The sequence below is a fragment of the Poecilia formosa genome, unplaced genomic scaffold (genome assembly GCF_000485575.1).
Source record: "Poecilia formosa unplaced genomic scaffold, Poecilia_formosa-5.1.2 Scaffold288, whole genome shotgun sequence".
Lineage (NCBI taxonomy): Eukaryota > Metazoa > Chordata > Actinopteri > Cyprinodontiformes > Poeciliidae > Poecilia > Poecilia formosa.
Window position 1 is genome coordinate 850613 of NW_006800227.1, and position 12564 is coordinate 863176.

The 12564-nt window shown below is 39.0% G+C and overlaps 1 protein-coding gene across 23 annotated transcripts; it reads right to left on the reverse strand.

Moving 5' to 3' along the window:
• Positions 1 to 9810: 9810 nt before the first annotated feature.
• On the reverse strand, positions 9811 to 11927 carry LOC103151672 (gastrula zinc finger protein XlCGF8.2DB-like). 23 transcript variants are annotated; one of them, XM_016681656.1, is made up of 4 exons: positions 11685 to 11927; positions 11265 to 11600; positions 11013 to 11180; positions 9811 to 10928 (listed from the first exon to the last, which is right to left on the reverse strand). In XM_016681656.1, exons 1-4 carry the CDS (start codon positions 11830 to 11832, stop codon positions 10249 to 10251), a joined length of 1332 nt encoding a protein of 443 aa, XP_016537142.1. In that variant the 5' UTR covers positions 11833 to 11927; the 3' UTR covers positions 9811 to 10248. The 23 variants fall into 23 exon arrangements, with proteins under 23 accessions (XP_016537142.1, XP_016537135.1, XP_016537154.1 ...); XM_016681649.1 differs by having other exon boundaries at positions 11013 to 11684; positions 11769 to 11927; XM_016681668.1 differs by lacking the exon at positions 11265 to 11600 and having other exon boundaries at positions 11013 to 11196; positions 11617 to 11927.
• Positions 11928 to 12564: the final 637 nt, after the last annotated feature.

The following is a 12564-nucleotide window of genomic DNA, read 5'->3' on the forward strand; positions in this document are numbered from 1 at the left end:
AGTATCATCAGTTCCATCAAGAATGAAATAAGACTGAAAACGAAATTTTCTATTACAATCTCAACTGTTTGCTGAAAGAACATGAAAGACAGCAAGAAATACTTTAGCAGAGAATATCCGTCCTTTTTATTCATCAGTTTGAACCTCTGAGCTCATGAAGGTGTTACTGTGTTCCTATGGCAACTAAGAACATCTATTAGACATAATTTATTAACAGTGCAATAATTAATCTTAACCAAACTAAATAATATTTACCTATAGCGTGCTAAGTGTTTTGCTCTGTATCTGTATATCTCCATCAATTATGTGAGGAACAAAAGACATAAGGAGACATGAAAAGCATGATCAACTATAATGAAAATACTATTCTAAGTGTATACATAGGAAATTTAATTGAGCAAAAGTCAATAAACAAATGAATTAGGTACAGAAGAATAACAACCCAGGTTGTTATAACCAGGGTTGTTAAACAGATATAAGCAAAAAGTTATATTTTTGTTTCTACAGTGCCATGTTTATTATTCTGAGAGACTTTTTGTTGCTAGTGTCTTAAAAAGATGAAACTATTTAATCTATCAACGAGGAAATTTTCCTTCGACTCTAAAACGATAAATCATATTCATGAATCACATTATTATTACACGGCTCATCTGTGCCGACGATACAAAAACAAGTAGCCTGCAGAAATTGTATGTGGCATACAATGATGGCATGAGGCTCCTACGCAAAATGCCTAGATGGAGTAGTGCTATATGTTTGTACATAATGCTGTTCTCATATGTGTGCTCATGCATAAATGCATGTGTAGATTATCTGTGTCATGCAATAATATAGGCAATTTTACTGAATCCTGCTTTTAGTACAGTGAGATTTTTTAAAGATTATGGAGTCATTGGCATCATCATTTATTTGTGACTCAAATAATATGTCATGTTTATTTTTATATTATTTTGCTTCTTTTTACCTTTTTTTCTATGGACATTTTTGTGTCTGGAATAAAGATATGATTGATTGATTATCAACAATTTGTGAATAGAGCAAAACACTTAGCACGCTATAGGTAAATATTATTTAGTTTGGTTAAGATTAATTATTGCACTGTTAATAAATTATGTCTAATAGATGTTCTTAGTTGCCATAGGAACACAGTAACACCTTCATGAGCTCAGAGGTTCAAACTGATGAATAAAAAGGACGGATATTCTCTGCTAAAGTATTTCTTGCTGTCTTTCATGTTCTTTCAGCAAACAGTTGAGATTGTAATAGAAAATTTCGTTTTCAGTCTTATTTCATTCTTGATGGAACTGATGATACTCTTTACCATTTATTTACAGATTATATCTGCTGTATTTTGTATTTCTGTAAGATGTCTTTTTCCATTAAATAAGTTTGCAGATAATTTTTAGATGTTTCTACAGCTGTGATAGCAGAAGAGACCTGAAGACATCTTGGGTAAAATGCTTGATCTGATAATTGTCTTAAAGGACTGATGTGTGAAATGTAGTTTGTATCCTGTTTGACCTGAACCCATGACTAACTGACAAAGAAGTGTTAGAAGTTCCTCCTGACATCCTTATCCTGCCATAAAATCATCCCTCCAAGAGGTGAGGGATGGTTCATGAGTTGGGGGTCAGGATGTCTCTGTGGTCCATCTGGCAGTAGAGATAACATCAGACCTTGGGAGGGTCTTTGTTTTCCTGTGACTATATAACTATGTGATGTGTGTCGTTCTGGGCTCTTCTCCTGACTGCACTCAGTGATAAGGGTCTTCTAACGCCTTTGCCTTTGAATAAAGAAACTTAAAGACAAAGATTAATCTTTCTCTTATTATCGAAACAGCTTCTCATTCTTTGATAATGACATTTCCATAACAAGATAGAGTTGTCTACAGCTCATGTGGCCAAACCAGCCGAGGAGATGAAAAGTTAAAACTCGAGTTAAAATGTTTAGTTTTAACATTTTAACTCAACAACCTCACCTCTACCAAACTAGAGGTTGTAAACAACCTCAAGTTGGGTAACCCCAAGTTCTTCTTAAAAGGTAGAGTGTTTGAGAACGGTTCTTAAAAATATAGTCAGTGTTTTCAGGAAAGTTAAGCTGACTGTCCAGGAACGACTCAAGGTATTTAAAATTTGCCACAGTTTTGACAAGTTGGCCATCCAGTGAAACTGAAATCATTTTCAGTTCTTGTTTATCTCACTTAATTAGCTCTACTTAAGAAAATGAAAAGGTATGTTCTTTTGTGAGGGGATTTATCTTTTACTGTTCCAGTAATGCAAGAATCAATAATAAGTAATAAAGACTTTGTGGTATTCTGATTTAGTAATGTAATTAGATTAGTTGTGCTACCAGCCCCATGCCACTAGAGGCAGTGACAAGCCCGAAAAGATGCGACTAAGGAGCAGATTTAGAAGTACACCGAAAGCTACAAACTGTGAGCTGCTGTGAAGTAAATAAAAGAGAGAAGTTCAAAAACATTCTGAGAGCGAAACTCCTTCCTAAAGGTGAAAATATATCACAGATTTCAAAAGAAAATAAAAATGAAAGTATAGGAAATAGCGCCTCCTTCACTTCCGGATTGCAATGGTCCCATTTCAAAATACGGTATGAGACTGACAGTGGCCCGTCCCCCCGCCCCTTTCTGTTTGCTGCAGCGAGAGCTTTCTTGAAATAGGACCGAAATGGGCTGGGCGAAGGGCGGGTTTGGAGAATGTGGGCCACACTGCCCACTCAAATATGAACATGGAGAGGGAGGGCGACTCCTGTGAGAGGGCCTTTGTTTCCTTAGAGGTTCGTTGGAAGACGGGTTTACGGTCTTAGGGAAATATTTGCGTGTGTTCAGTAAACTTGTGTTGTAGTTTTAGAGCTGGAGCTGGAGTTCAGCCTCAGGGAGAGTTTATAAACGAGCAGGTAACTCCCGTTGAAGAAACATTCACAGAGTTGGAATAAATCAACATCGAGTCCGAGGAAGAGATGGAGGATCAGACAGAAATCAACGTTAAGATCGAGGAAGAGATGGAGGATCAGCGCGGACTGATGGATTTTACCCGGATACCGAAGATCATCTTTCACCGGATAGGTACGAAACACCTTCACATTTTTCCCAGACGTGTCATGTTTTGCACTTGAGAAAATGGGAAATGTCGCCGTCCGGTGCTACTGTCAGAGTAGGGGCAAGTGTGGAGGGGTGTTGGATAACGCGGAATATTTACAGGAGGATATTAAAACGGGAGGATGGTAAAAACTGGTATTTTCTCCGCCAAAACGGGAGACTTGACAGACACTGTTAGGTTGATGAAGCTGAAGTTGGTTTCTATTTCTAGCTTCCAAAAGCTAAAGGGCGATTCCACTTAATTTTTCACTACCTTCCGTATCTTTAATTGACTCTAGTATAAAAACTACACCTAGAGACTTGAAACTTGAACTGGATTATTCTCCGCTTCGAGCTGAATGAATAAAACCATGTTTGTGATTTGTTAAACTCTTTTCTGATTTGTGAAACTTCAATAAAGTTTGATTATCACCATTTTTTGCATCTCTTTCATACTAGAACTGCTCTAATTAAAAAACTACAACACCTAGACGCTTCAAACCTGGACTAAATTATTCTGCTCTAACAGCAGAATATTTACAACCATGATTGTGATTTGTGAAACTTTTTCTGATTTGTGAAACTTCAAAAAAGGGCGATATCACTCCTTTTATTTATGTTTTATCACACGAGAACTGCTCTAATTCCAACGCTACAACACCTAGACACTTCAAACCTGAATCAGATTATTATCAATTAATANGTTCTGGGCTCTTCTCCTGACTGCACTCAGTGATAAGGGTCTTCTAACGCCTTTGCCTTTGAATAAAGAAACTTAAAGACAAAGATTAATCTTTCTCTTATTATCGAAACAGCTTCTCATTCTTTGATAATGACATTTCCATAACAAGATAGAGTTGTCTACAGCTCATGTGGCCAAACCAGCCGAGGAGATGAAAAGTTAAAACTCGAGTTAAAATGTTTAGTTTTAACATTTTAACTCAACAACCTCACCTCTACCAAACTAGAGGTTGTAAACAACCTCAAGTTGGGTAACCCCAAGTTCTTCTTAAAAGGTAGAGTGTTTGAGAACGGTTCTTAAAAATATAGTCAGTGTTTTCAGGAAAGTTAAGCTGACTGTCCAGGAACGACTCAAGGTATTTAAAATTTGCCACAGTTTTGACAAGTTGGCCATCCAGTGAAACTGAAATCATTTTCAGTTCTTGTTTATCTCACTTAATTAGCTCTACTTAAGAAAATGAAAAGGTATGTTCTTTTGTGAGGGGATTTATCTTTTACTGTTCCAGTAATGCAAGAATCAATAATAAGTAATAAAGACTTTGTGGTATTCTGATTTAGTAATGTAATTAGATTAGTTGTGCTACCAGCCCCATGCCACTAGAGGCAGTGACAAGCCCGAAAAGATGCGACTAAGGAGCAGATTTAGAAGTACACCGAAAGCTACAGAATTTGCTAAAAACTGAGCTGCGCTGAAGTAAATAAAGAGAGAAGCTCAAATACATTCTTAAGAGTGAAACTCCTTCCTAGGGTCCGTCTCCGCCCCTTTTTGTTTGCTGCAGCCAGGTGTACTTCCCTATTTCCGTCCTTACTCTGTGTCCGTATCCAGGCGGACTTTGGCGAAATGCATTACCCACAATTCATTGCTGCACGTGATGCATTCAGTTAAAAGACAGATTTATAGCAACGTTTTATGTGCACTTCAACTCAGTCCACACTTCACAGAGGGGCATAGGGTGCAGCCCGAGTATCGGGACTGGGCTAATAGCTAACGCTATCATCTGAGCCATAGCCATAGCTATGCGACTTTCTCTTGAGTTTCACTTTTGCTGTACTGAAGAAACTGTAAAGTAATTTTAGTTCCGCTTTGAATTTTCTGCTTTGAGAGTGTCATAAAGTGGTAGGTGGTGAGGAGAGACGCAAAGACCCAGGTTATGGTGAAGAATGATGGATTTAATGATGAAGCTCAATAGTTCAAAACAGGCAGCACGGCGAGAGCGGGGTCCTGATGGCTAGTTCCTGGAGCTTCAAACGCCGGCAGGCACAACCTGCAGCGAGATGAAGGGAATCCACGGGAAGGACCAGGGAGGTGAGTGCACGAGGATGGCAACCGATTAGTAACACCAATGGCGTCGTGAGGAAACACAAGGGAAATTCCAGACGGGAACAAACGTCCACCACAAGGAGTCTCCGGGGAAAAATGAGGAAACCTGACAGAGAGAACACAAGGAGCGATCAAAGCGAGTTCAAATGTAGAAGGCTTTCACAAGAGAAACGTTTACCAGTAGAGGCAAACACTCAGGCACTGGAGTGTCAGCTAGTCGCTCCGTATGAAGCCCCTCAGCAGCGTAAATTAGACACAGGTGTGTCGATAGGTTGTCCACCGCAATTCTCCAGGGGCTCCGCCCAGTGGCGGCATCTGGTGGCTGCGAGGGGAAGTAGCAGCTTCCCAGAAACCCAGGACAGAACAGAAGGAAAAAAAGAAACACAAAAACTTTGTGACAATATTGCATTTACTGTTTTTTTATGTATGTCTATCTGAGTGACAGGCTGCCACAGTTTCAACAGCAGATGTCACGAGTGAGAAATGAATGAACCACTGAGTAACGAACCTTTGGGCGAAGCAATGGGCTGGGAAGCTTCACTGCTTCACAAGGCTTCATTTGGCCATCAGTGCTCCATGTGTTTCCGTTCCGCTGTGCTGAAGAAACTGTAAATTTGTTTTTTTGCATAAATGCATAATAAATAAAATATTATTGAAACATTAATTAATTTTAATAACTTAATTCACCTGAGTGAAACACAGTTTATACTATAACTCCCATCCAGGCAGAGAACGGACACAAGGCGTTCTTTGATAACTGCTGGCATTTAATAACTATGCCGTGAGAACTGTAGAAAACAAAATATATTTTTACAGAAAGAAAGACATTCACATAAAGAATAGACAGCTACTACAAAGCAAAACATTTACAATAAAGTGGCTTGGCTTACAAAAAACAGACTCATTACGTCATCTTTAAAAACATGTGGCTAACAAACTCGACAAATTCTTAAAATAAACATCCTATTTACAAACAAAACTAAAATCCAAAACTTGGCCGCTTCAACCTGAAAGGGTTAATACAGAAACTCTGTGTTGCCTCTTCTTTGCAACCCAGCTACACGAACCTTGGTGCACGACCACATGTATCCATTTATTAAGAAAAATTAAAGCATGCTGTCCTATGAGAGGCCCCATGGGCCAAATTTTACAAGTTTTATTGCAACGGAAGTTAACTTAAAATTTCAGTTTCTGATTGGACCCCAGGCAGGAGTAGGCGGGTTTTCACGGACAGAAAAATAGCTTAGCGTCAGCGACTCACAGAGGCAACTAATATTTTAAATGACGTCGTTAGCGCTCCTACAGTAATGTCAGCATTATCAGAAGTGTTTAGAAGCCGAGAGCCAGCGTCGGAAACCCCATCTATCAGTGGGATAAAGCCAGCCTGCACTCAAATTTAATGTGTGCGACAGCACAAGTTATGGCGCTCTCTTTTCAAAATAAAAGCGCATCTCCAGTTTATGTTTGATTCATGTTTCTCTCCTGCGGCTTTAAAAATGTAAAACTTTGTGTTAATTGATTTGCTAAAGGAAAGCATGTACCTGAAAATAAATTAAAACATATTATGTGGGCAAAAAATTCTGTAAATCACATATGTGCTCCCTCTATTGTATGTGGTGCTGTTCAGTTAAGTATCAGTGTTCACTGTAAAATATGCTTAACAGTGATTTTTCTTTCTTTTTCTTACAGTATCATTGTATTGATCCCGCCGCGTCTCGGGCTGAGATACAAACCAGTGTGCACGAGGCCTTCAAGCTCTGCTTTCAGGCCCTGGAGCGCTAGGGGAGGCTGTCCAGGGCTTCTGACCAAAAGGCAGGGCTGCTTCAAGCCAAAGTCGGCAGCCTTAAAATCAAAATTGAACAATTGAGTTCAAAAATAGAAAGTTTGGAAGTTGCAGCAGCTTTTTATGCTGACGGTAGGTATATTTATACTATATCATGTTAATTAAAAGTTTTACTTTTGTTTTGTATTTTAATTAACGTATTTTATAATGGTACACGAGGAGGTATTTGTAGTTTATACACAAATGTTTTCAGGTGATTGTGCTTTTTTGTTCCAAAAGCAAATAGAAAATATTGCGTAAGGAAACAGAGTTATTAGCAGCGAGGTTTGAGTTCAAACACTGTAAGTTTTGAGACAAGGTTCCTCGCACAGTTGGGTTAATTGTTGTTTTTCTTTAATTGTCCTTTGGTGTGTCTGCATGGTTTTCTTTTATATCCTTGATGCCTTGTGACAGACTTACCCATGGTGTACTGTCTCTGTTGCTAATTTGCTGGTGCAGATAGCCACCAGCACCTTTCCTGAACCAAAGATAATGAATGGATTAAAGGAAGTCAATACATTTTTTAGACAATGTATCAGTATTTCTTAGTTCATGTCATTTACTATATTCAGTTTGAAATGCTATATGCGTTTGTTTTATGTTGAAATCTTTAAGAGAAAATTGATGCCGTTACTCAAACCGAAGAAGAGCAACCCATGGAAGAAGAAGAAAATATGAGCTGGGCCGATGATAATACATTTTTTTTAAGTTCATGTCTTTTGTTTAATTTTTTTTACATTTAAAAAGTTTTAATTTTGTTCATAGTTTTTTGAATGTTTCTATTAAAGAAGAGTTTTGAATTTGTGAATGGATTAATTTCACATTTTTCTAACATGATAAAATAAGAAGACCCTTATAGTGGTTAAGATAGTCTTGTGCAAAGTTAACGTTTAAGGGAAGGACCAAATTTAGCAAACCAAATTTTGGTACAACTCTGTTTTGGTTTTGACAGCCGAGTTGTAAGGGAAGATTTTAGTTATTTTCTTGTTGTCTATTTTTACTGTTGAACTACATGGACGATGGCTAAAGGATGGTGTGAATCACCGAAGACCCAACACCAGAATCGGTTAAAGGAACAGGAAGAGAGAGAGGGATGAGGATTGTTGATAGAGATTTTTGGTACTTTCAGTTTAAAGTGTTCTCTTTTTAATGTGTGTATGAACTGACCTGGAGGTCACGACTGTCTGTTCATCTTCATGTGAGACAGTTAACTCTGTGTTTCCCAGACCTTAAATTCTTATCAACCAGAATACCTCCTAACAGTCATATTTTGTCTTATGTTTATCTTTCTTCTTCTTTGTTGACAGTTTGACCTAGAGTTGAACTGGGCTCAGACCGTAGATCAGATATCACATCTGGAACTGGGTTGCTGGTTGTTTGGGTTAAATGTTTTACGACCTCTGTTGTTTTTCCTGGCTGTTCTGCTTTGACAATAAAACAGGGGCAATTGCAAGATACTTTACTTAAAGCTGACGTTTAAAAATATGGCAAAAGTTAATGACAATGACAATCACTGAACAATCCAGCATTATTTTTTCAAACCAACATTTATTAAAAAGAACGTTCTGCTCAAAATACTAGTGTACATTAACATTCAGTCAGACATAGAATAAATGTAAAAGCTAAACTCAATTATTCTACAAGGTACAGAACTCCATGAAAATCAAAATGCACAGAAATGAATCCTGCTGAATGTGTGACTCTCTTTAACTTCAGTATCTAATGGGATACTGATGGGCATCTTAAGCACAAATACGACTAAGTAAAACAAAAAGCTGGATTAAGAAAAACAAGCTGGTAGGCAAAAGTAGACCTAAGGTTTATCTTGGTCAGACACTGAAAGGTAAAGATAATTTCATTTATATAGCACGTTTTCAGAAACAAGGCCATTCAAAATGCTTTACAGTAGTTAAAAGGAAAAAACAAAATAACAAACCTAAAGGAAAGAGCAAAAGAAGAAAAAGCCATAAATATTTATCCAAACTAAATAAACTAGATACTCCTATTCATGATTGATAGGTAAGTATTACTTATAACTAATTCCTTTTCTGGTTTGAATATATAAGAAGTCTAAAAATTTGCAAAGGTCGTTTTTCTGGATTCCAAGTTCTAATCCCTGTTCTGGGCTGCTAAATCAGTACAAGTATTCTCTGGACTTTCCAAGTGTGCTATAAATTTGTAAAAGTAATGAGTATTCCATAGTTTCCAAGTAATAAGTCAAAGTTCCTATTCTGGAAGAATTTTTTTCTGCATTCTAGGTTTGTTCTAATTCCTTTTCTGGGTTAAAAGTCAGTACTCCACAGTTTCTAACAAAAGATTTTAAAAAAATAGGAAAGGACACATTAGGGCAAATGGCAACATTTAGATAAAACAAAGGACAAAAAAAAGACATAAGTCAAGGCGATGACATCACAGGGCTATGAAACCACGTTGCTCAGCCTCCTGGCAGAAGTGTGTTAAGTCGTTATTAAGGCATATCCCTGCCTTGATAACATGCAAATCCAAATCCAAATGCAGCTGCTCCACAGCTGCATTTGGATTTATATATCTTCAAGGAGATTGGAAACATGCTGCCCTTCTAAGGTCACACAGGGGAAGCCAATTCAGAAATGGAATGTCTTAGGTCAGGTAGATTATGAATTTCAATCTTCCCTAAATTCTCTTCAATACATCTCAGTTCCCAATTATCCAAATTAGTTTGGTCGCTCCACTGAGCCGAAACTAGCAACTTCTCCAAGATCAGTTCCATCCCGCTAGTGAATTTTACGAGTCCTCAGCAAGGCTGCGAGTCTCAGCAAGACTCACATCCGACTTGCGTCTCTGTCCACACCAACAGTGTTTGCTAGTTTGGCCAAGACCATCACAAATTTGTTGATAAGCCAAGAATCCACAAGCTGCAAACAGTAGAAATCTTGTTATGAATAAATCCAGGTTGTATCCCACAGGACAAGAGGCCTCTCATGTGCCCAGACGTCTCGTTTAGAAAATTTTAGAAATTGCATAGAGAAATTGGTTGAGCAGATACATAATTAGTAGATTTGGAGGATGTGCAAAGAAAGGCTCCAAAAATATAGAAAAGACAGTACAAAAACAGCAAGTAGGGGAGGCCAGGGTAGGGAGGGAGCAGAGGAAAAAAGCATGTCTTCGACAAGAGCAACAGAAAAAAGACCGTCACAGTGAAACACTAGCAGCCTTCAACATTCTCCTGACTTTAACATTTTCTCCATTCGATCTGATGCCAAAATGGATCTGAGATGTTTTGTTCCCAACACCTCAGATGTCGGAGTGAGTCCTCATGTGACAAGTTAAACTTCTTTTAATGTTGTAACTCTTTCCACAAGCCCCACAAAAGAAAGGCTTCTCACCTGTATGAACAATCATATGATCATTTAGATAGTCTTTTCGAGAGAAACTCTTTCCACAGGTCCCACAGGAGAATGGTTTCTCACCTGTATGAGTTCTCATGTGAATAATTAAAGGACTTTTATGAGAGAAACTCTTTCCGCAGGTTTCACAGGAGAAAGGCTTCTCACCTGTATGAATTCTCATGTGATCAGTTAAAACCTGTCTATAACTGTAACTCTTTCTGCAGATACCACAGGTGAAAGGCTTCTCACCTGTATGAATTCTCATGTGAACAATGAACTGATGTTTTCGAGAGAAACTCTTTCCGCAGGTCCCACAGGGGAAAGGCTTCTCACCTGTATGTCTTCTCATATGCCGAGTTAAAGTCCCTCTTTCTTTGTAACTCTTTCCACAAGTCCCACAAGACAAAGGCTTCTCACCTGTGTGAATTCTCATGTGCCGAGTTAAATTATTTCTGAAAATGTAACTCTTTCCACAGGTCCCACATAAGAAGGGCTTCTCACCAGTGTGACTTCTCATGTGCTGAGTTAAAGTCCATCTTTGTCTGTAACTCTTCCCACAAGTCCCACAAGAGAAAGGCTTCTCACCTGTGTGAACTTTCATATGAGCATTGAGTTGGTTGTTTTGAGAGAAACTTTTTCCACAGGTCCCACAAAAAAAAGGATTCTCACCTGTATGAATTCTCATGTGAACAATGAACTGTCCTTTTTTAGAGAAACTCTTTCCACAGATACCACAGGTGAAAGGCTTCTCACCTGTATGAATTCTCATGTGAACAATTAACGGATGTTTTCGAGAGAAACTTTTTCCGCAGGTCCCACAGGAGAAAGGCTTCTCACCTGTATGAATTCTGATGTGATGAGTTAAAGTACCCCTGTCACTGTAACTTTTTCCACAGATACCACAGGTGAAAGGCTTCTCACCTGTATGAATTCTGATGTGATGAGTTAAACTCTGTCTGTTACTGTAACTCTTTCCACAGATATCACAGGTGAAAGGCTTCTCACCTGTATGAATTCTCATGTGAACATTGAACTGTTCTTTTTTAGAGAAACTCTTTCCACAGATATCACAGGTGAAAGGCTTCTCACCTGTATGAATTCTGATGTGATGAGTTAAACTCTGTCTACGACTGTAACTCTTTCCACAGATACCACAGGTGAAAGGCTTCTCCCCTGTATGAACTCTCATGTGAACTTTGAAGTTACCTTTATCAGAGAAACTTTTTCCGCAGGTCCCACAGGAGAAAGGCTTCTCACCTGTATGAATTTTCATGTGATGAGTTAAACTCTGTCTATTACTGTAACTCTTTCCACAGATACCACAACTGAAAGGCTTCTCACCTGTATGAATTCTAATGTGTTGAGTTAAACTCTGTCTATTACTGTAACTCTTTCCACAGATATCACAGGTGAAAGGCTTCTCACCTGTGTGAACTTTCATATGAGCATTGAGATGTGTGAAAGGTTTTACTCCTGTGTGAGTTATCATGTGTTTCGTCAAGGAAGTGTTTTGAGAAAATGTTTTATCAGAAACTTTACAAGAATATAAGTTTTTCCCTGGTTGAGCTTTCTTGTGGTCTTTTGGTTTTTCAGTGTCAGTTCTGCCTTTCTGCTGTTTGGTTTTCTCACATTTCTCCTTTTGTTTCTGTTCTTTCTTTCTCTTTTTTCCTGGGTCTTCAGAATCGCTTCCTTCCTGATCCTGGTTCTCAGCTTCTGGAGAGCCATGAGAGATGAGTTGGTTCCTCTGTGGTTCTGTTTCACTGAGAACCTCCTCCTCTTTCCACACACAGCATTGTGGGAGATCTGGACAAAAACACAAAACAAAAACTTTTAAATGTCAATCAAAGTATCCTTCACTTTATCCTGTTGATGCATCAAAAATGGATTTTCCCCAGTGTATTATAAACCCCCTGGCCCACCTACATCAACATTAAGATATCCATTCATCCATTTTCTTCCGCTTATCCAGGGTCGGGTCACGGGGGCGGCAGCTTCAGAAGGGAGGCCCAGACTTCCCTTTCCCAGCCACTTCTTCCAGCTCCTCCGGGGGAACCCCAAGGCGTTCCCAGGCCAGCCGAGAGACATCATCCCTCCAGCGTGTCCTGGGTCTTCCTCGGGGCCTCCTCCCGGTGGGACGTGCCCGGAACTCCTCATCGGGAGGCGTCCAGGAGGCATCCTTACCAGATGCCCGAGCCTCAACTGGCTCCTCTCGACGTGGAGG

Excerpts from the sequence above, each read along its gene's own strand:
- LOC103151672 (XM_016681647.1), bottom strand. The coding sequence starts at position 11,832 with ATGATAACTCACACAGGAGTAAAACCTTTCACACATCTCAATGCTCAT. Across the intron at positions 10,677-10,760 it reads GCACATGAGAATTCACACAG|GTGAGAAGCCTTTCCCCTGT; the intron begins GTGAGAAGCCTT and ends GAAGACATACAG.